This window comes from Apteryx mantelli, chromosome 2 (genome assembly GCF_036417845.1).
Source record: "Apteryx mantelli isolate bAptMan1 chromosome 2, bAptMan1.hap1, whole genome shotgun sequence".
Taxonomy (NCBI): domain Eukaryota; kingdom Metazoa; phylum Chordata; class Aves; order Apterygiformes; family Apterygidae; genus Apteryx; species Apteryx mantelli.
Window position 1 is genome coordinate 94,704,243 of NC_089979.1, and position 23,334 is coordinate 94,727,576.

The 23,334-nt window shown below is 45.2% G+C and overlaps 1 protein-coding gene across 4 annotated transcripts in view; it reads right to left on the reverse strand.

The window, feature by feature from the left end:
- The window catches only part of LOC106496980 (general transcriptional corepressor trfA-like), a 47,931-nt gene that overhangs the window by 14,095 nt on the left and 10,502 nt on the right, over window positions 1–23,334 (reverse strand). For all 4 annotated transcript variants that reach the window (XM_067291101.1, XM_013957756.1, XM_013957755.2 and 1 more), the window contains exons 9-13: window positions 21,252–21,294; window positions 19,893–20,012; window positions 18,980–19,115; window positions 17,122–17,167; window positions 16,640–16,699 (exon numbers count right to left, since the gene is read on the reverse strand). In XM_067291101.1, the coding sequence (XP_067147202.1) occupies window positions 16,640–16,699; window positions 17,122–17,167; window positions 18,980–19,115; window positions 19,893–20,012; window positions 21,252–21,294 (405 nt within the window). The remainder of the gene's footprint in view (window positions 1–16,639; window positions 16,700–17,121; window positions 17,168–18,979; window positions 19,116–19,892; window positions 20,013–21,251; window positions 21,295–23,334) is intronic.

The window sequence follows — 23,334 nt, forward strand, 5'->3', positions numbered from 1 at the left end:
GTACAGGTACAGGCACAGGCAAAGTCATCTTGGATTTTGGTTAGGGTTAGGCAAAGGCAAAGGAATCTAGGGTTAGGCAAAGGCAAAGGCAAAGGCAAAAGCATATGGGCCTAGGGTTAGGGCGAGGGGCAGAGCTGGGAAAGGCAAGGTTAAAGACAACTAGGGTTAGGGTTAGAGAAAGGCAAAGGGAAAGGGAAATGCAAAGGCAATGCCAAAGGCAAAGATAAAGGCAACGGCAATGGCAAAGACAAAAGCAAAGGCATCTAGGACATCTAGGGTTAAGGTTAGGGGTAGGCAAAGGGAAAGGCAACAGCAAAGGTGAAGGCAAAGTAATGCCAACGGCAAAGACAAAGGCAATGGAAACAGCAAAGGCAACAGCAAGGCAAGGACAAAGGTAACGGCAAACACATTCTACAGTTAACAGCAAAGGCAAAGGAAAAGGAAAAGCCTAAGACACAGGGAAAAAAAGGAAAAGGAAAAGGCAAAGGAAAGTGAAAGGAAAAGGCAAAGGCATCCAGGGCTAGGATTAGGGATCGACAAAGGCAATGCCAATGGCAAAGACAAAGGCAATGGGAACAGCAAAGACAACAGCAAAGAGAAAAGCAAATGCATCTAGGGCATCTAGGGTTAGGGTTAGGTTTGCTAAGGCTAAGGCTAAGGCATCTAGTGTCAGAGCTAGGCAAAGGCAAAGGCATATAGGGTTAGTGTTAGTGCTAGCGTTAGGAAAAGGCAAAGGCAAATGCATCTGAGGTTACGCTTAGGGTTAGGGTTGGGGTTCAGGTAAGGCAACGGAAAAGGCAAGGGCAAAGACAAAGAAAAAGCCAAAGCCAAAGCTAAGTGCATCTACAGTTACGCAAAGGCAAAGGCAAACAAAAAGCCTAAGACACAGTCAAAGATAAAACAAAGGAAAAGGAAAAGGCATGTAGGTTTAGGGTTGGGGTTAGGAAAAGGCAAAGGAAAGGCATCTAAGGTTAGGGTTAGGCAAAAGCAAAAACATCTAGGGCATCACGGGTGAGGATTAGGTTTAGGCTTAGGATTAGGCAAAGCCAAAGCTAAAGGCATCTAGGGTTAGGGCTAGTGTTAGGCAAAGGCAAAGGTAAAGGTGAAAGCAAAGTCATCTAGGGTAACGGTTAGGCTGAAGGTTAGCATTAGTGTTAGGCAACGGCAATGACAAAGGCAAAGGCAAAGGCATCTAGGATTAAGGTTAGGCAAAGGCAAAGTGAAAGAAAAAGGCAAAGGCCAAGGCCAAGGCATCTAGGGTTAGGCAAAGGCCAAGGCCAAGGCCAAGGCCAAGGCAAAAGGCAAAAGGCAAAAGGCATCTAGGGTTAGGGTAAGGCATAGGGTTAGGGAAAGGTAAAGGCAAAGCCAAAGGCATCTAGGGTTAGAAAAAGGCAAACGCAAAGGCAAGGGCAAAGCCAAACTCAAAAGTAAAGGTAAAGGAATCTAGGGTTCGCGCTAGGGTTAGGATTACACAAAAGCAAAGGCATCTAGGGTTAGGGTTAGGGTAAGGGTTAGGGAAAAGCATAGGCGAGGGCAAAGGCATCTAGGGTTGCTGTTAAGGTTAGGCAAAGGCATCTAGGGTTAGGTTTAGCCAAAGGCAAATGCAAAGGAAAAGGTAAAGGAAAAGGCAAAGGCATCTAGGTTTATGGTTAGGGTTAGGAGAGGCAAAGGCATCTAGAGTTAGGCTTAGTGATAGGGAAAGGAAAAGGCAAAGGCAAAGGCATCCAGGGTTAGGGTTAGTGATAGGGAAAGGAAAAGGCAAAGGCAAAGGCATCCAGGGTTAGGGTTAGGTAAAGGCAAAGGTTAGGCAAAAGCAAAGGCACAGGAAAAAGCACCTACTGTTTTGGTTAGGGTTAGACAAAGACAAACGCAAATGCAAATGCAAAGGCATAGGCATCTGTGGTAAAGGATTAGGCAAAGGCAAAAACACAGGCAAAGACATCTACTGTTAGGGTCAGTGTTAGCATTAGTTAAAGGCAAAGGTAAAGGAAAAGGAAAAGAAAAAGGGAAGGCAAAAGCAAAGGCAAAGGAATCTAGAGTTAGGGTTAGGAAAAGGCAACAGCAAAGGCAAAAGCAAAGGCATCTACGGCAGCCAGTGTTAGAGTTACGGTTAAGGTTAGAGTTGGCAAATGATAAGGCAAAGGCAAAAGCACCTAGGATTTAGGTTACTGTCAGGTTTAGGGGTAGGCAATGGGAACAGCAAATGTAACAGCATCTAGGGTTATGTTTGCGGTTAGGCAAAGGCATCTACGTTTAGATATAGGGTTAAACAAGACAAAGGCAAAGGAAAAGACAAAGGCAAATCCATCTAGGGTTAGGTTAAGGTTAGGCAAAGGCAAAGGCAAAGGCAGCTATGGTTAGGGTTAATGTTAGGATTAGTGTTAGGCAAAGGCAAAGAGAAAGCCTAAGACAGAGGCAAAGAGAGAGAGAAAGCCAAAAGTAAACACAAAAGCATCTAGGGTTAGGGTTAGCCAAAGGCAAATGCAAAGAAGAGGGTAAAGGCAAAGGCAAAGGCAAAGCAAAGGCAAAAGAAAAGGCATCGTGGGTTAGGTTTATGGTTAGGGTTACGGTTAGGGTTATGGTGAGGGTTACGAAAAGCCACAGCCAACGCAAAAGCGTGTAGGCATATGGTCCAGTAAAGGCAAAGGCAAAGGCATCTATAGGGTTAGGGTTAGGGTCAGGGTTAGGGTTAGGGTTAAGAAAGCCAAAGGCAAAGCCAAAGCCAAAGGAATGTAGGGTTAGAATCAGGGCTAGTGTTAGGGATACGGTTATTGTTAGGCAAAGGCAAAGGAAAAGGCAAATGAATCTAGCATTATGGTTAGTGTTACGCACAGGAAAAGGCAAAGGCAAATTCAAAGTTATCTAGGGTTAGGGTTAGCATTAGGCTTAGGGTTATGGTTAGGGTTAGGCAAAGGCAAATGCATCTACCGTTAGGTTAAGGGTTAAGGCTAGGGTTAGGCTTCGGTAAAGGCAAAGGCAAAGGCAAGGGCAAAGGCATCTAGCGTTACGTTTATGCTTAGGGTTAGGGTTAGGTAAAGGCAAAGCAAAGGCAAAATGTAAGGTATCTAGGGTTACAGTTAGGTGTAGGGTTACGGTTAGGCGTAAGAAAGGCAAAGGCAAAGGCAAAGGAAAAAGGCAAAGTCAAAGGAAAAGAAAAAGACATCTAGGCTTAGGGGTAGGGTTAAGGTTAGGGTTCGGCAAAGGCAAACATAAAGGCAAAGGCATCTAGGGTTAGCGTTGGGTTAGGGTTAGGCAAAGGGAAAGGTAAATGGAAAGGCAAAAGCAAAGCCAACGACAAGGGCAAAGGCAAAAAGGCAAAGGAAAAGGCATCTGGCTTATGGTTAGGGAAAGGCAAAGGCATATAACATTAGGGTTAGCGTTCGGCAAAGGCAAAGGCATCTAGGGTTAGCATTGGGCTTAGGGTTAGCGTTAGGCAAAGGCAAGGGCATCTAGGGTTAGGGTTAGGAAAAGACAAAGGCAAAGGAAAAGGCATCTAGCGTTAGGGTTAGGCGAAAGCAAACGCAAGGGAAAGGCAAAGGCACTCAGGGTTAGGGTTATCATTACGGTAAGGCAAAGGCAAAGGCATCTACGGCTATCGTTAGGGTCAGGGTTAGGACAAGGCAAAGGTAAAGGCAGAGGCATCTAGGGTTAGCGTTAGGTGAAGGAGAAGGCAAAGGCAAGGCAAAGGCAAAGGCACTCACGGTTAGGGTTAGGCAAAGGTAAAGGCAAAGGCAAAGGCATAGGAAACTAGGGTTAGCGTTAGGTGAAGGAGAAGGCAAAGGCAAGGCAAAGGCAAAGGCGCTCAGGGTTAGGGTTAGGAAAACGCAAAGATAAAGGAAAAGGCAAAGGCAAAGGCATCTCCCTTAGGGTTAGCATTAGGGTTAGGCAAAGGCAAAGGGAAATGCAAAGGCAAAGGCATCTAGGTTAGGGTTAGGGAAAGGCAAAAGCAAAGGCATCTAGGGTTACAGTTAGGGAAAGGCAAAAGGAAAGGCATCTAGGGTTAGGGTAGGCAAAGGTAAAGGCATCTAGGGATAGGGCTAGGGTTAGGCAAAGGCAAAGGCATCAACGGTTAGCATTAGGGTCAGCATTCAGCAAAGGCAAAGGCATCTAGGGATACAGCTAGGGTTAGGAAAAGGCAAAGGCAAAGGCATGTAGGGTTAGGGTTAGGGTTAGTGTTAGGTAAAGGTAAAGGCAAAGCCAAAGGGGAAGGCAAAGGCATCTACGGCTATCGTTTGGGTTAGGGTCCGGAGAAGGGAAAGGTAAAGGCAGAGGCATCTAGGGTTAGGGTCAGGTGAAGGCAAAGGCAAAGGCAAGGGAAAGGGAAAGGCACTCACGGTTAGGGTTAGGCAAAGGCAAAGTAAAGGAAAAGCAAATGGCAAAGGCATCTCAGTTAGGTTTAGCATTAGGGTTAGGCAAAGGTAAAGGGAAATGCAAAGGCAAAGGCATCTAGGGGTAGGGTTAGGGAAAGGCAAAGCAAAGCAATGTATTGTTAGGTTTAGGGTTAGGCAAAGGTAAAGGCAAAGGCAAAAGTATCTAGGGTTAGGGTTAGGGTTCAGCAAAGGTAAAGGCAAATGTAAAGGCATCCAGGGTTAGCGTCAGAGTTAGACTTAGGGTTAGGTTCAGGCAATGGCTAAGGCAAAGGCATCTAGGGCTAGGCTTAGGGTTAGTGTTAGGCAAAGGCAAAGGTGAAGGCATCCAGGGTTAGGGTTATGGTTAGGGTTAGAGTTTGGGTTCAGGTTTGGGTTCGGATTCACCCTAGGGTTAGGGTTAGGGTTTGGGTTCCAGTTTGTATTTGGGTTAGGGTTAGGGTGAGGGTGTGGGTTATGGTTAGGGTGAGGGTTATGGTTAGCGTTCGGGTTAGGTTTTCGGTTAGGCTTCAGGTTTGAGTTAGGGTTGGGTTGGTGTTAGGGTTAGAGTTTGGGTTCAGGTTCAGGTTCAGGTTAGGCTTAGGCATTGGGCTAGGCTTCGGATTTGGATTCAGCTTCGCTTTAGGGTTAGGGTTAGGGTTCTGGTTCAGGTTGGCGTTCAGTTTCGGGTTTGGTTTAGGTTTCTGGTTAGGGTTAGGCTTTGGGTTTGGGTTCAGGTTAGGGTTTGGGTTTGCGTTAATGTTAGGGTTCAGCAAAGGCAAAAGCAAATTTAAGGCATCTAGGGTTAGGGTGAGGGTTAGCGTTAGGGTTAGGGTTCGGCAAAGGCAAAGACAAAGGCAATGGTTAAGAGAAAGGCATCTTGGGTTGGGGTTATACTTAGGGTTAGACTTAGGGTCAGGGTCAGGCAAAGGCAAAGGTAAAGAGAAAGGCATCTAGTGTTAGGGTTAAGCTTAGGGTTAGGGTTAGGGTTTGGCAAAGACAAAGACAATGGCAAAGTCATCTAGCGGTAGAGGTAGGGTTAGGGTTAGGCTTACGGTTAGGCAAAGGCAAAGGCAAAAGCAGCTAGGGTTAAAGTTAGGGTTAGGGTTTGGCAAAGACAAAGGCTAAGGCCAAGGCATCTACAGTTAGGGTTGAGGTTAGGGTTACAGTTAAGTGTTAGGCTTAGGCAAATGCAAACACAAAGGCATCTAGCATTAGGGTTAGGCAAAGGCAAATGCTAAGGCTGAGGCTGAGGCAAAAGCAAAGGCTAAGGAAAGGATAAGACTACAGCTAAGGCTACCCAAAAATGCAAAAAAAAAAAAAAAAAAGCAAAGGCAAAGGCATCTAGGATTAGGGTTAGGGTTCGGATTCAGGCTCGTGTTAGGCTTTGGGTTAGGGTTCTGGGTAGGGGTAGGGGTAGGGGTAGGGTTAGCCTTCGCGTTAGGGTTAGGTTCAGATTAGGCTTTGGGTTCACGTTCAGGTTAGGGTTCAGCAAATGCAAAGGCAAAGGTAAAGGCATCTAGGTTTAGGGGGAGGGTTAGGGTTAGGGTTCAGGAAAGGCAAAGACAATAGCAAAGACATCTAGGGGTAGGGGTAGGGTGAGGGTTAGGCAAAAGGAAAGGGAAAGGCATCCAGGGTTAGGGTTAGGGTTAGGGTTCAGGTTCGAGTTAGCATTAGCATTAGGTTTAGGGTTTGGGTTAGGGTTCGGCAAAGGTAAAGGCACCTAGGCTTAGGGTTAGGGTTACGCAAAACCAAAGTCAAAGGCAAAAGTAAAAAGGCAAAGGCAAAGGCAAAGCCAAACCAAAGATATCTCATCTCAGGGTTAATGTCAGGGCGAGCGTCAGGGTTAGCATCAGGGTGAGTGTTAGGTGAAGGGGAAGGCAAAGCAAATGCACTTAGGGTTAGGGTTAGGGCTAGAGTTAGTGTTAGGGTCAGCCAAAGGAAAAGGTAAAGGCACTTAGGGTTAGGGCTAGGGTTCGGCAAAGGCATATAGGGTTAGGGTTTGGGTTAGGCTTAGGCTTCGGGTTAGGGTTCGGGTTAGGGTTTGTGTTTGATTTCAGTTTTAGGTTCGGGTTGGGGTTGGGGTTCAGGTTTGGGTTTGGGTTAGTCTTCGGGTTTGGGTTCAGGTTCGGGTTAGGGTTTGATTTAGATTTAGGATTAGAGTTAGGGTTAGGCTTCGGGTTCGGGTTCGGCTTCGAGTTGGGGTTAGGGTTAGGCTTTGGGTTAGGGTCAGACTTCTGATTCTGGTTTTGGTTAGGGTCAGGGTTTGGGTTCAGCAAAGGAAATACAAAGGCATCTATGGTTATGGTTAGGGTTAGGGTAAGGCAAAGGCAGTTGCAAAGTCAAAGGCATCTAGTGTTAGGATTAGGGTTAGGGTTAGGGTTCTTGTTCGGGTTAGCGTTAGCGTGTGGGTTAGGGTTAGGGTTACAGTTTGGGTTTGGCTTAGCATGAGGGTTAGTGTTAGGGTTCAGGCTTGGCTTCAGCTTTGGTTCAGGGCTAGGATTCCGGTTTGGCTTTGGGTTAGGGTTAAGGTTTGGGTTAGGCTTCAGGTTCGGGTTTGGGTTCGGGTTAGAGTTCGGGTAGGGTCAGGGGTAGGGTTAGGGTTAAGTTTCAGGTTTGGTTTCGGGTTAGGTTTCAGGTTCGGCTTGGGTTCTGGTTAGGTTCAGGGTTCGGTTTAGGGTTCGGGTTCAGGTTAGTGTTCAGTTTGGGTTAGGGTTCTAGTTAGGGTTCGGGTTCGGGTTAGGGTTTGGATTCAGGTTCGAGTTAGGGTGAGACTTCAGGTTCGCGTTAGGGTTAGCATTAGGGTTAGGACTCCAGTTCGGATTCGGGTTAGGGTTAGGATTAGGTTTGGGGTGAGACTTCGGGTTTGGGTTCGGGTAAGGGTTGGGCTTTGGCTTAGGGTTCCAGTTCGGGTTAGGCTGTGGGTTCGGGTTAGACTTCGGGTTCGGGTTAGACTTAGGCTTAGGGTTCAGCGAAGGGAAAGGCAAAGGCATCTAGGATTAGGGTTAGTATTAGGGATAGGCAAAAAGGCAAAGAAAAAGACTAAGTCAAAGCCAAAGCCAAAACCAAAACAATGACACCTACACTCAGGGTTAGAGTCAGGCTTTCCATCAGGGTTAGTGTTAGGTGATGGGGAAGGCAAAGGCAAAGGGCAAGGCACAAGTAAAGGCACAGGCAAAGGCACAGGCAAAGGCAGTTAGGGTTGGGGTTAGGGTTCGGCAAAGGTAAAGGCAAAGGCATCTAGGGTTAGCGTTAGGGTAAGAGTTAGGGCTAGCTTTAGGGTTCGGGTCCAGGTTCGGCTTCGGATTCGGCTTCGAGTTCAAATTAGGCTTCGGGTTCTCGTTATGGTTAGGGGGAGGTTTCGAGTTAGAGTTAGGGTTCCGGTTCCAGTTAGGGTTAGGGTTAGGGTTTGTGTTAGCCTTCGGCAAAGGCAAAGGCATTTACAGTTATGGTTACGTCGGGTTAGGGTTAGGGTCAGGATTCACATTAGGGTTCGCATTCGGGTTAGTGTTCGAGATTAGGGTTAGGGTTCGGGATTGGGTTCAGGTTCGAGTTAGGAATAGAGTTAGGGTTAGGAATAGGGTTAGGCTTCAGCTTTGGCTTAGGATTTGGCTTCAGGTTAGGGATAGGGTTACGGTTAGGGTTGGGGTTGGGGTTCAGGTCAGGGTTAGGGTTCCGGTTCGGGTTCTGGATAGGGTTAGGGGTAGGGTTAGGTTTCAGTTTAGGGTTTGGGATAGGGTTGGGGTTCGGGATAGGGTTAGTTTTTGGCAAAGGCAAAGGTATCCAGGGTTAGGGTTAGGGTACAGCAAAGGCAAAGGAAAGGCAAAGCCAAAGGCAAAGGCACCTACACAGTTAGGGTTACGGTTAGGGTTAGGCAAAGGCAAAGGTAAAGGCAAAGGCAATGGCTAAGCCTAAGGCTCCTGAAAATGCAAAAAACAGGCAAAGGCAAAGGCAATGGCAAAGTCAACTAGGGTTCTCATTGGGTTAGTGTTAGCAAAGAGAAAGGCAAAGGAAAATGCAAAGGCAAAGAAAACGATGGTTAGGGTACGGTTAGGCCGAGGCAAGGTGAAAGGCAAAGGGAAAAAAGGCAAAGGAAACAGCAAAACCAAAGGTAACCAAAGGTTAGGGTTCGAAAAAGGCAAAGGCAAAGGCAAAAGAAAAGGCAAAGGCATCTAGGGTTAGGGTTGGTTTAGCGTTACACAAAGCCAAAGGCAAAGGCAAAGCAAATGGCAAAGGTGATGGCAAAAGCATCTAGGGATAGGGTTCAGCAAAGGCAAAGACAAAGACAAACCAAAGACACCTACTGTCAGGGTTAGCGTGAGGGTTAGCATCACAGTTAGTGTTAGGCAAAGGCAAAGACACAAGCGAAGGTGAAGGCAGAGGCAAAGGAACAGGCAAAGGCACAGGTACTTAGGCTTATGGTTAGGGCTAGACTTACGGTTAGGGTTCAGGTTAGGGTCAGCCAAACGCAAAGGCGCCTAGGGCTCGGGCTCAGCAAAGGAAAAGGCAAACACAAAGGCAAAGGGATAGCTAAAAGCAGAGGCAAATGCAAAGGCACTTAGAGTTAGGGTTAGGGCTAGGGGTAGGATTAGGCAAAGGCAAAAGCAAAGACACTTAGGGTTAGGGTTAGGATTAGGCAAAGGCAAAGGCACCCGGGTTTGGGTTTGGCAAAGTCAAAGGCAATGGTAAAGGCAAGGGCATCTAGGGTTAGGTTTATGTTAGGGTTAGGGTTTGGGTTCGGGTTCTGCTTTGAGTTAGGATTTGGCTTCGGCTTCCGGTTAGGGTTAGGATTCAGCAAAGGCAAAGACAAAGACAAAGGCACCTATGATTAGGGTTACGGTTACGGTTAGGGTTTAGGCAAAGGCTAAGGCTAAGGCTAAGGCTAAGACTAAGACTAAGACTAAGGCTACTGAAAACGCAAAACAAAAAGGCAAAGACAAAGGCAAAGGCACCTAGGGTTAGGGTTAGGGTTCCCGTTCCCATTCTGGATAGGCTTCAGGTTAGGATTCACCTTCGGCTTCTGGTTAGGATTAGGGTTAGGGTTCAGCAAAGGCAAAGGCATCCAGGGTTAGGGTTATGGTCAGCAAAGCCAAAGCCAAAGGCTAAGTCATTTAGGGTTAGGGTTAAGGTTAGGGTTAGAGATCGGTAAAGGGAAAGGCAAAGTCCAAGTCAAAGGCATTTAGGGTTAGGGATAGGGTTCGGCAAAGGTAAAGGCAAAGGCAAAGGCGGTTAGGGTTATGGTTAGGGTTAGGTTTAGGATTAGGTTTAGTGTTAGCCTTAGGGTTAGGCTTTGGGCTTGGCAAAGGCAAAGACTAAGCCTAAGGCAAAAGCAAAGGCTAAGCCTAACACAAAAGCAAAGGCAAAGGCAGTTAGGGTTAGGGTTAGGACTGGTGTTCGGCAAAGGCAAAGGCATTTCGGGTTAGGGTTAGGGCTAGGGTTAGAGTTAGGGATCAGCAAAGGCAAAGGCATTTAGGGTTAGGATTAAGGTTAGGGCCAGGATTAGGCTTGAGCAAAGGCAAAAGGCAAAAGGCAAAGGCAAAAGGCAAAGGCAAAAGGCAAAAGGCATTTAGGTTAGGGTTAGGGTTCAGCAAAGGCCAAAGGGCAAAGGGCAAAAGGCAAAAGCTAAAGGCAAAGGCTAAAGGGAAAGGCTAAAGGCAAAGGCTAAAGGCAGGGGTAGGGTTCGGCAAAGGCAAATGGCAAAGGCAAAGGCTAAGGCAGGGTCAGGGTTAGGGTCAGGGTTAGGGTCAGGGTTAGGCTCAGGGTTCAGCACAGGAAAAGGCACTTCAGGGTTAAGGTTAGGCTTAGGGTTGGGGTTACATTTAGTGTTAGGGTTTGGCAAAGGCATTCAGGTTTAGGAGTAGGGTTAGGGTTAGGTGAAGGGTTAGGCAAAGGCAAAGGCAAAGGCAGTTAGGGTTACAGTTAGGCTTAGGTTTAGGGTTAGGTTTAGGGTTCGGCAAAGACAAAGGCAAAGGCAAAAGGCAAAGGCAAAAGGCCAACGGGCAAAAGGCCAGCGGGCAAGGGCAAAAGGCAAAGGCGACACGGCTAAGGCGACACGGCTAAGGCTAAGGGATTTAGCATTAGGGTTAGGGATAGGCAAAGGCAAAGGCAAAGCCGAAGGCCAAGCCAAAGCCAAAGCCAAAGGCTAAGTCATTTAGGGTTAGGGTTAAGGTTAGGGTTAGAGTTCAGTAAAGGAAAAGGCAAAGGGAAAGTCAAAGTCAAAGGCGGTTAGGGTTACGGTTAAGGTTAGGTTTAGGCTTAGGTTTAGGGTTAGGCTTTGGGTTTGGCAAAGACAAAGGCAAAGACTGTGGCAAAGGCAAAGGCTAAGCCTAACGCAAAAGCAAAGGCAAAGGCGGTTAGGGTTAGGGTTAGGATTGGTGTTCAGCAAAGGCAAAAGCATTTCGGGTTAGGGTTCAGGCTAGGGTTAGAGTTAGGGATTGGCAAAGGCATTTAGGGTTAGGATTAAGGTTAGGGCCAGGGTTAGGTTTGAGCAAAGGCAAAGGCGTTTAGCGTTATGGTTAGGGTTAGGGTTTGGCAAAGGCAAAGGCATTTGGTGTTAGGATTAGGGTTCGGTAAAGCCAAAGCCAAAGGAAAGGCAAAGCCAAAGCCAGAGCCAAAGCCAAAGCCATTTAGGGTTAGGGTTAGGGATAGGGTTCAGAAAAGGCACAGGCTAAGGCAAAGGCCAAGGCTAAGGCTAAGGCAAAGGAAAACGCAAAGGCAAAGGCATTTAGGGTTAGGGGTAGGGGTAGGGGTAGGGTTAGCATTTGGCAAAGTAAAAAGGCTAAGGCAAAGTAAAAAGGCTAAGGCAAAGGTTCAGGCAAAGGCAAAAGGCAAAGGGAAAACATAAAATGCATTTAGGTTAGGGTTACGGTTACGCATTTGGCAAAGTAAAAAGACTAAGGCAAAGGTTCTGGCAAAGATTTAGGCAAAGCCAAAAGGCCAAAGGGCAAAGCCAAAGGCCAAAGAGCAAAGCCAAAGGGCACACGGCAAAAGGCGACACGGCAAAAGGCGACACGGCTAAGGCTAAGGGATTTAGCATTAGGGTTAGTAATAGGCAAAGGCAAAGCCAAAGGCAAAGCTGAAGGCCAAGCCAAAGCCAAAGCAAAAGGCTAAGTCATTTAGGGTTAGGGTTAAGGTTAGGGTTAGAGTTCACTAAAGGCAAAGGGAAAGCCAAAGGCAAAGCCAAAGCCAAAACCAAAGGGAAAAGCAAAGCCAAAGCCAGAGCCAAAGGCAAAGGCATTTAGGGTTAGGGTTCGGTAAAGGCAAAGGCAAAGGCAAAGGCATTTAGGGTTAGGGTTAAGGTTAGGGTTAGAGTTCACTAAAGGCAAAGGCAAAGGCAACACCAAAGGCAAAGGCAAAGCCAAAAACAAAGGGAAAGGCAAAGCCAGAGCCAAAGGCAAAGGCATTTAGGGTTAGGGTTAGGGTTCGGTAAAGGCAAAGGAAAAGGCAAAGGCAAAGGCAACGCCAAAGCCAAAATTAAAGGAAAAGGCAAAACCTAAGCCAAAGCCAAAGCCAAAGCCAAAGCCAAAGACATTTAGGGTTAGGGTTAGAGATAGGTTTCGGAAAAGGCACAGGCTAAGGCAAAGGAAAACACAAAGGCAAATGCAAAGGCATTTAGGGGGAGGGGGAGGGTTAGCATTTGGCAAAGTAAAAAGACTAAGGCAAAGGTTCTGGCAAGGGTTCGGGCAAAGACAAAGGCAAGAGGAAAGGCAAAAGGCAAAGAGAAAAGGCAAAATGCATTTATGTTAGGGTTCAGCAAAGGCCAAAGGGCAAAGTGCCAAAGGGCAAAAGGCCAAAGACAGTTAGGGTTACGGTTACTGTTAGGGTTAGGTTTAGGCTTAGGTTTAGGGTTAGGCTTTGGTTTCGGCAAAGACAAAGGCAAATGCTGCGGCAAAGGCAAAGGCTAAGCCTAATGCAAAAGCAAAGGCAAAGGCGGTTAGGGTTAGGGTTAGGATTGGTGTTCGGCAAAGGCAAAAGCATTTCGGGTTAGGGTTAGGGCTAGGGTTAGAGTTAGGGATCGGCAGAGGCAAAGGCATTTAGGGTTAGGATTAAGGTTAGGGCCAGGGTTAGGTTTGAGCAAAGGCAAAGGCATTTAGCATTAGGGTTAGGGTTCAGCGAAGGGCTAAAGGCAAAGGGCTAAAGGCTAAAGGCATTTAGGGTTAGCCTTAGGCTTAGGGTTGGGGTTACGTTTAGTGTTAGGGTTTGGCAAAGGCAAAGGCATTTAGGTTTAGGAATAGGGTTAGGCTTAGGGTTCGGCCAAGGCAAAGGCAAAGACAATAGCAAAGGCAAAGGCTAAGCCTAACACAAAAGCAAAGGCAAAGGCAGTTAGGGTTAGGGTTAGGATTGGTGTTCAGCAAAGGCAAAGGCATTTGGGATTAGGTTCAGGTTATGGTTAGAGTTAGGGATTGGCGAAGACAAAGGCAAAGGCATTTGGGGTTAGGGTTACGGTTAAAGTTAGTGATTGGCAAAGGCAATGGCAAAGGTAAAGGCATCTAGTGTCAGGGTGAGGCTTAGGCTGAGGCAGAGGCACATGCAGAGGTATCTAGGGTTAGGCAGAGGTAGATGCAACTAAGGTTCATGTTCAGGTTAGGGTTAGGGTTCTGGTTAGGGTGAGGCAGAGGCAGAGACATCTAGGTTTAGACAGAGCTTGGGGAATCTAGGGTTCAAGTTCGGGTTAGGGTGAGGCAGAGGCAGAGGCAGAGGCATATTGGGTTAGGGTCAGAGAGAGGTAGAGGCAGAGACATCTACGGTTAGGGATAGGGTTTCGGTTAAGGTTAGGGTTAGAGTTAGGCTGAGCCAGAGGCATCTTAGGGTTCGGGTTAGGGTGAGGCAGAGGCAGAGGCATGTAGGCTTCCAATTCAGTTTTGGATTCGGGCAAGCGTTAGGTGAGACGGAGGCTGAGGCATCTAGGGCTAGGCAAAGGCCGAGGAACAGGCAGAGGCATCTAGGGTTCGGGTTAGGGTGAGGCAGAGGGAGAGGGAGAGGCATCTAGGGTTTGGGTGAGGGTTAGGCAGAGGCAGAAGCATCTAGGGCTGGGACTCGGGTTGTGTAAGGGCTGGGGCAAGGGCATCTAGGTTTAGGCAGAGGCATGTAGGGCTGGGGCTAGGGCTGGGGCATCTGTGGTTAGGCAGAGGCAGAGGCATCTAGGGTTGGGGTAAGGGTTGGGGAAAGGGTTGGGAAGAGGCATCTAGGGCTGGGGCTAGAGCTAGGATTGGGCAAAGGCAAGGGCTAGGGCTGGGGTTGGGGCATCTTGGGTTAAGGCAGAGGCAAAGGCATCTAGGGTTAAGTCTAGAGTTAAGGCTGGGGCAAAGGGTTATGGTTAGGCTAAGGAAGGGCAGAGTCAAGGGCAGGGTCAAGGGGCAGCAGCAAGGGGCTTGGGTTGGGCAGGGGCTAGGGCAAGGGTGAGGGCAGAGGCAGAGGCATCTAGGGTTAGGCAGAGGCATCTAGGGCTAGGGCTGGGGCATCTACGGTTAGGCAGATGCAGAGGCATCTAGGATTGGGGTAAAGGGCTGAGGGCAAAGGGCTGGGGCAAGGGCTAGGGTTGGGCAGGGGCTGCGACAAGGGCTGCAGCAAGGACATCTAGGGTTAGGCAGAAGCAAGGGCATGTAGGGTTGGGGCTAGGGTTAGGGCAAAAGGCAGGGCAAAGGGTGTGGCAAAGGGCAGGGCAAAAGTTTAGGGCTGGCCTAGGGAAGGGCATGGGCAGGGGAAAGGGCATCTAGAGTTAGGGCAAGGGGCTGGGGGCAAAGGGTTAGGGCTGGGCTAGGCAAAGGCAAGGGCTGGGGCAAGGGCTGGGGCAGCGGCAAAGGCAGTGGCAAAAGCAGCAGCAAAGGCAGCAGCAAAGGCAACGGTTGGGCAAGGGCTAGGGTTGGGCAGGGGCACCTAGGGTTAGGGCTAGAGCTGGGGCAATGGACTGAGGCAAGAGGCTGGGGCATCTAGGGTTAGGACAAGGGGCTGGGGGCAAAGGGTTAGGGAAAGGCAAGAGGTGGGGAAAGGGCTGGGGTTAGGCAAGGGCATCTAGGGTTAGGGCTAGACCTGGGGCAAGGGGCTGGGGCAAGGGACTGGGGCATCTAGGATTAGGGCAAAGGGCTGGGGGCAAAGGGTAGGGAAGGGCAGGGGCACCTAGGTTTAGGGCTAGAGCTGGGGCAAGGGCCTGGGGCTAGAGGCAAATGGTTAGAGTTAGGCTAGGGAAGGGCTAGGGCTAGAGCAGAGGCATCTAGGGCTGGGGCATCTAGGGTGAGGGCATCGCAAGGGCAGGGGCATGGGCATCTAGGGCAGGGGCTGGGCAGGGGCATCTAGGGCAGGGGCTGGGCAAGGGCAGAGGCATTAGGCATCTAGTGCGGAGGCATCTAGGGCTGGGGTCAGGCAAGGACAGAGGCATGGGCATCTAGGGTGGCAGCATCACAAGGGCAGAGGCATGTGCATCTAGGGCAGGGGCCTCTAGGGCAGGGGCTGGGCAAGGGCAGAGACATAGGCATCTAGGGCAGGGGCATCTAGGGCAGGGGCTGGGAAAGGGCTGAGGCATGGGTATCTAGGGCTGGGGCTGGGCAGGGGCATCTAGGGCAGGGGCTGGGCAAGGGCAGAGGCATTAGGCATCTAGTGCGGAGGCATCTAGGGCTGGGGTCAGGCAAGGACAGAGGCATGGGCATCTAGGGTGGCAGCATCACAAGGGCAGAGGCATGTGCATCTAGGGCAGGGGCCTCTAGGGCGGGGGCTGGGCAAGGGCAGAGACATAGGCATCTAGGGCAGGGGCATCTAGGGCAGGGGCTGAGAAAGGGCTGAGGCATGGGTATCTAGGGCTGGGGCTGGGCAGGGGCATTGCAAGGGCAGGGGCCTCTAGGGCGGGGGTTGGGCAAGGGCAGAGGCATGGGCATCTAGGGCTGGGACATCGTAAATGGCAGTGGCACAGGCATCTAGGGCAGGGACCTCTAGGGCAGAGGTTGGGCAAGGGCAGAGGCACAGGCATCCAGGGCAGGGGCATCTAGGGCTGGGGTTGGGCGGAGGCATCGCAAGGGCAGAGGCATGGGCATCTAGGGCAGGGGCATCTAGGGCGGCTGTTGGGCAAGGCAAGGGGCATCTAGGGTGGGGGCATCTAGGGCTGGGGTTGGGCAATGGCAGAGGCATGGGCATCTAGGGCGGGGGCATCTAGGGCTGGGGCTGGGCAAGGGCAGAGGCATGGGCATCTAGGGCAGGGGCACCTAGGGCTGGGCAAGGGCAGAGGCATAGGCATTTAAGGTGGGGGCACGTAGGGCGGGGGCATCTAGGGTGGGGGTCAGGCAAGGGCAGTGGCATGGGCCTCTTGAAGGGGGCATCTAGGGCGGGGGCTGGGCAAGGGCAGGCGCATCTAGGGCAGGAGCATCTAGGGAGGAGGTTGGGCAAGGGTGGGGGCATCTAGGGCAGGGGCATCTAGGGCAGGGGCAGGGCAAAGGCAGAGGCATGGGCATCTAGGGTGGGGGCATCACAAGGGCAGAGGCATGGGCATCTAAGGCAGCGGCATCTAGGGCAGAGGCTGGGCAAGGGTAGGGGCAGGGGCAACTAGGGTGGGGGCTGGGCAATGGCAGAGGCATGGGCATCTAGGACAGGGGTTGGACAAGGGCACAGGCATGGGCATCTAGAGCAGGCGTTAGGCAAGGGCACAGGCATGGGCATCTAGGATGGGAGCATCTAGGGTGGGGGCATGGGCATCTAGGGCTGGGGTTGGGCAATGGCAGAGGCATGGGCATCTAGGGCAGGGGCATCTAGGGCAGGGGTAAGGCAAGGACAGAGGCATGGGCATCTAGGGTGGCAGTATCGCAAGGGCAGAGGCATGGGCATCTAGGGCTGGGGGCATCACAAGGGGAGAGGCAGGGGCATTTAGGGTGGGGGCTGGGCAAGGGCAGGGGCATCTAGGGTGGGGGCAGGGCAAAGGCAGAGGCATGGGCCTCTAGGGTGGGGGCATCGCAAGGGCAGAGGCATGGGCATCTAGGGCGGGGCCAAACATCAAGGGGCCAGCGCTAGTACAGAAGGCAAGGTTTGAGACCTGGGCTTAGAAGGATTCCTATCTGAATTGTACAGCATATAGTCCTTGAGAAGGCAATGACATTAATATCAAGACACAAAAAAACCAACAACTAGTAACAAAAAACAAAAATCAAAAGAATCGCACTGGTATTAATTTTATTTTGAATGATACCCTCAGATAATATATGTTGTTAGATTAGCGGACTGCCTACATTTTAGCTTTTATGTTACCTGCTACATTTTGAACTTAGTAATTCTGTAAAAGCTTTTCAAAAATTGCATTGCTAGGTAACACTTACCAAATATCCCAATAGTTCTTCTTGGCTAGTAAATTCTTCAGGATTTCCTGTAACTTCTTGCTGTTTAAGATTTAAAAAAAAAATCCAGAGATCTATTACGTGCACTCTTTACATAACAGAAACTGATAAGTAATTATTATTATGGCTATTCTAGTTTCTTGCTCTAAATAGATTGCATGTGCTTGTACTGAAATATCAATTTTTTTTAAACATGATTTTACTAGTCTTTACAGAAGTTATGTAAAAATTTTGAGAAAAAACACACCAGAATTAGAATACATTACAAAAAAAAAGGGGGGGGGAAGTAAAGTATTTTGTTATTAGAAGTTCTGCTTAATAACTTGTAGCTCATTTATTGCCAATAAATACTGTTAATAACTTGAATAAGCAAAAGCAAATGTCAAAATATTGCCAATCATATATTAATTTTTTCCTCAACTATTTGTACACTGGAACAACCCAATAACAGAGTAAATATTCACCTCCACTTCCTCGTTTCCTTCCTGCAATTGTATATTGGTCTCACACCTTAAGATTAAAAAAAATATATATATATATATATATATATATAAAAATATAAAATACATACACAGAGTATTTAGTTGTTTGATTTATCAGAAATATGTGGCCAGTCAATAACTGACAATCAGTTTATGTTACAGATAGGCTACAGTGCTGAACTATTCTCTGAAATGTCACATATTTCTTTGAAGCAATCCCAGCGGTCCTGGACATCCTCATAAAATTGATTTGAACTTTTTAGTGCAATTAGCAAGTGCTTACATGCTAAACCCCAGAACTAAAAAAGTTTGGCATAGGTAGTAAAAGCTGTAAACTTTCTATATACACTGTAGAAAGACAAGTCCCCATAATTACAGTATGACTTTTATAAGCACTTCACAAATTTGCCTTTACAAAAACTCAGTTATAAAAAGAAGTGTTTTATAATGTAGCCCCAGATATTCATACGGCTAAAAGTTACTTACCCATATTTTTGCTGTTCTGCAATTACAACTATAATAATGCCTTCCATCCTTTTACAAGCCCAGGAACCATCACAAAAAATAATGAGACACGCTGCATCAACCCAGAGAGTGGTTTCTTATAAGCAATCAACACCATATGATAGCCAAGCCTAAGTCACTTCTTTCCTGAAATCTTAGGAGTCAAATGCGTAGAAAAAGCAGATGATGTAGTTAATAAACTCCAAATAAAATAACTTACACCTACAGATGACTGTCTGCAGAATTTCACTACAAAGAAATTAACAATAATTAGAAATTCTCAGACAGATGTTGCAGAATCTTTAAGTGGAAACATCATTTGACTTCTGGCTGTCAGAGGAGAATCCAATCTTATTCCTTTTAAGAAACCTGAGAGAAATGAATTCAATGTATGAAGTCTCACAAAAACAGAGTAAAGGAAAAAGCTGAAATCCTATTTTGGTAACTATAACCTCCAAATCAGTCTCTCACTGGAACACCTGGCTATTCATAGGTTACCCAGGATCTAACCAACAACTGGCTTAAAAAAAAACTAGTGACTTTTTTAAAGGATGCTGCTCTTAAGACCTATAGCACAGGACTACACAGTGAGGATCAGTTTCAAGCAGAATTAGACAGCAGCATTCTGTCTACCATCTGGATGAAGATGTTTAAGCTTTGATTAATTCTTTATGTTCAGTGCTTTCATAAACTAGTTCACTCTTCAGATTAAAAACTGTTACACTTATTTGAAAGTCAGACAAATTAAGCAAACATTAAGATTCATAAGCCTGGACTTGAATCTGGTTTCAACTAATCCATCTGCTAATGGTTGCTCCATAGAGAGGTTAGAAGTCCTATTTCAGGAAGAAGAAAATTGCTTCTTTTACTCAGTAACAGTAAACAAGCAAAAGATATTAGCTCTTCATATCTGACAGAAATACAGCTGAGTTGAAGTTAAAACATTCCAAGAGAATGTCATTAGAACAATATCAAAGAACTAACTGCTGGAACAGTCTTATGTTTGGCCTGATGCATGTATAGTCCACATCAAATGATTTGCTGTGGTTTCTGGTGTTGCACGAATGACTGATTCTGAAGACATTTCCTCACACACCAGCTGATTTAACACAGTTAAACACAGAGCAAAACCTGAGGTCACTTTACAGCAGGTTTTCTGTTGATGAGAGAAGCTTACAGGCAAGAATAATTTCAGAAGACAAGCATTTTACTATTGCAGGACACATCTCTTTCTCACAGCACTCTCTATGCAAATCCAATATAGACAGTCATCACCGCAACATTTTTCTTAGAAACGTTAAAAAAAAAAAAAGAAAAGAAAAAACTTTAAATTTACTCAGAGTTGTTGCCTGCGCTGCTTTCTTCAGTCTTGTTGCCTTTGCTACTTTCAATAACCTTATTAGCTTCAACTTTCTCATCTGGTTTTGCCTGCTCACTTTGACTTTTCTCCTCCTTTTGAACATTCTTTTCATCTGAAACAACAGAAAAGGTGTATTTGGTAACAGTTTTACAATATTTTATTTCAAAAGTGTTCTTTTCTTAGAATTTTTTTGAAAGACACCAGAAATACATCCTGATGATGAAAGTATAGTATCTTTAAGAAATAAAATAAAAACTTAATATAAATATCAAAAATTTCGTTCAGCCATAAAGCACAATATATTTTCTGATCAGAAATATTCTGAATGAAAATAATTATAATGCATTTAGATTGAACCCTCATTTCTCCTTTGACTTTAAGCCTACAGCCAAGCAGTAACTTTTTGATGTTTCTTCATGTACACGATGTTCACTCAAAAAAAAAAAAAAAAAAAAAAATCAATCCAGAATCTATCTGGTCCTTTAATCATTGCATCTTTTCTATTCCTTTGTGTGCCCTAAACAAAAAGTCTGGCAAAAGGTCTCCCTATTTTTTCCTGCCACAGAAGAGTGACTTACATGCCCAAACACTCTCTGTGCTCCTTCACCCAGTAATATTTGCACCATAAACTTCTACTTTGAATCTTGTCTTGTTTATGTTCTAAAATATCTGGCTATAGCAACAGTGTAATTTTTAAATAAATCTGGACAGTTTTCTTTGCAAAAATTAGGAACATTCTTTTACCCCCCCACAGACCCAAACCCATCCACACACTCTGCAAATATGCTGAACATGCCTATAGAAGTTATAAACACACACGTAGAGTAAATATTAATTAATATAACAGTAAAAGTTAAAAAAAAAAACCCTACTGTTCTTTTTCTCTTACCTTGCTTAGAGTCTGGCATTTGTTCGTCCATATTTTCACCATCTGCTTTTTCTTCACTACTAACTGATGTATCCACATGCTGAACTTTAGCTTTTGAAGGGCTGCCATCTGCATTTGGATCTAGTGAACATGCTTGATATGTAGCAAAACTGGCATTTCTTCACAAAGAAGGTTAAAAAAAAATTTATAGGGGTTCCTAAACTGCACTTGAAAAAATTTAACTAGCTCTGTTTCTCTGCATTATTAGTTCCAAACATTAAGAATAATTCAAAAATATTATGCAACTACATATTTAATGGCAACTACAGATTAATATGAGAAGCTTTAAATATTTTATACTCTGGTATTGGTCAAATATATATATGAATTTCTTTCTGAAAAGATGTAAATATTAAAAATTTAGCAGAATGCTGCATAGCCTTATGCAAAATTAGATATATTAACCAAAAGCTCACAGTGAATAAACCTAATTTGAATAAATTCAACTTGTTTCAAAACACCTTCCTAGATTCAAAATGGTAATCTTTCCTATTCAAAGCATGACACTGCTAATCTAGGTAATTACAAAAATAATCTTCTCAGTACTTCTATTGAGCTATTTTAAAATACAGTTTACATATAAACTGCAGTAAAATTAAGCGTGTTAGTTTTAATTCATATCTCTACTTCCATGCAACTGTGAGAATGTCCTGTTGCAATGTTTAGCCATTTCCTAAATAAGCATGCAGTTGCAGTGTCTGTCCATCTGGATGACATACAAGTGTGAAAGATTAAACATCGGAGAAGTTTCACAGATACTACATTCCTACAACTTTATGAGAACCAATGGCTGGTAAAACAGGAACAAGTTTTCTTTCACAGATAAGAGCTGTAGCTGCACTTCAAGTACTCCACCTGTCTTTCTAGACTGCAAATTAAATGTACGCACGGAGCTTCAACAACATATCTGCTCCTTTTGCCCAGTTCACCAGAAGGCAGATGAGTAGCTGGCACTGCAGGGACTACAGTCAATAATCAGATAAAAAGAAATTTTAGGTAAGGAATTCCGGGAAGTAAAGAGGGCTTAGAAGTACTGTGGATGAGAGAGGGACTGGGATGGAAAGAGGGAGAGGGAATATAAACCCATAAAAAAAAGAAAAGAAAAAAAACAGGTCTCTAGTTCTGTTGCTTATGGAAAAACTCTTTCATCTATCAAATTTTTAAGAGGAAACTTACAAAACGAAGCTCAAAACTTAAGCAAATGGTATAATTACTGACCAAATCTTTCAATTTGCCCTTAAATCAAGCTGCCCTAGGTCAAAGCGGGTTTACTCAAATTAGGTAAATAAAAAATTTACCTCCCACTAAGCACATACTTACATTCTTGCCATCTCGTCCTCATAACTGGAGCATCCATAACAACCTAAAAATAAAGTCCACTTATGTTAACTATTCTGTGGATAAAATTATTACGTAGGTATTTCATTAAATACTTATCTTTTTTAAAAAAGAGATATAATCAGTAGTGTCAAGAAGATAAATGTAACACCCTGTATGGATATTCAAAAAGTCATTTACTTGAACACTTATTTATTGCAATGAAATATTTTTGCTAGAGCTAAGAAAATTAAGTAGATGCTTTCACTAAATATACCAGTTCAACTGGTAATGGGCTATGCACCATCTATTTAAGAATTCCTTAAAGCAAGGATGGATTTGCTGTGGAAGCAATGAAACTGTCCCTGAAAAAACAAAACAAAATATAGATGGAATTAATTATTTCTATATTCATGAATAAAAATCTCAAGTAAAATATACAGTCTGGAGTCTATAGGAAATTTGAATTAGATGGCTAGGTCAACAAAATAGTCAAATCAATAGTCAGGATTTTTTTTTTTTTTTTTTTTAACAGAGTTTAAAAACAAGATATACAGATGGATTAAAGTTGAGGATCTGAAATCTCTCCCCTCTTTTTTTTTTTTCCCTCCCCCTTACTGGAAAGCTCCTTTCTATATCAGAAAAGCTATATGGTAATATTTACATCGAGTAGGACAGAGCAGAAATATGGCTTTGTTTCCTATATATTTTTAACATGTATTTATTTAGACACATTACTGAACAAACATCTATTTACATTTTGATTTCCATACACAAGTTGAAAGAATATTAGTCATATGTCATGTTGTAGATTTGCCTCCAAACATCTATATACATTTTGATTTCCATACACAAGTTGAAAAAATATTAGTCATATGTTATATTGTAGATTTGCCTCCAAACAAGAGTAGCCTGTACACAAACAAATCTCAGATTTAAGCACTTGTAACTGCTGAAAGCCAAGCCCTGCATAATTTAGCAAAGTTTGGTCTTGTACACAAGTGATACTAATTGATTCTTTTAATAGATGTCAAAACTAGAGGCTAAGGTATAAGGATTTTGTCCTTCTACCCTACTTTCCCCATTCTCCATTCAGTGGGGTTTAAAATTCAGGACATGCTCTTCTATACAGGTCTCATCTTTAACAATCTCCACAAGTTGCAGTATACCAGATGAATAAAAAAGAATCACACTGTTTCAAGCCCTAAGGAGCAAAGCATTCATTCACTCTGGAAGAAAGCCTTCATCTTCCTATATGCCCATTTAGGGCATATAATTTTTAATCAAAAAAGAATGGTATCAATATAAGCTCTCATCCTTTAGCCCAACTGTGATACTACAGCACAAGAAGAAACATGGGTCTTTTTCAGATGGGTAAGTTCTAATGAGATTAAAACCTGTTGTGAACACCACTTTGAAACCAAGACACAGCCTACACAAATTAAGTGCATTGACAAGAGACCTTGCCACCAAGAAACACTGCTTAAAAAGCAGGCTGTTGACAGATATTTAAATTGATACAGAATACAAATTTAATGTATAGCATAAAGAACACTAAGTACCTACGTTAAGTTGTCATAATCTGATTGGCAAGGTACCCCTCAAGGAGAATTTGTGCCAATATCCTGGCCAGACATTGGTCGTAAACATTTCTAAATGCTATTGCAATGAAATCATTAACAACGGAAAGCAATATGAAGGTATCTCCACGAGAACATGCTTCTAAGGGTGCAGCTCTACAAGAATTTAAGCTCATGGTGCTCCTACAGTCCCATGACACTGCTGATAAACCCATATTGACCTGTAAATTCCCACTCTTCCCTTTGTAATGGCAGGATTTCTATTTGGTTCCTCTGTGAAATGCCACAGGGTGCTAACAAAGGAGAAACTATTTAAGAAAAAGTCATGAAGGTATCTTCTTAGCAACAATGAAATAAGTATTTTCCACGTGCACACATGCCCCAGTTGGAAATTTATTAAGCATTAATATAGATATTTGGTATTTGTACACTTCAAAGACCTATTTCTGTAGACTCGGGTGACATGAATATTATTTCAAACAAGAGAAATACTTATGATGGAGTGA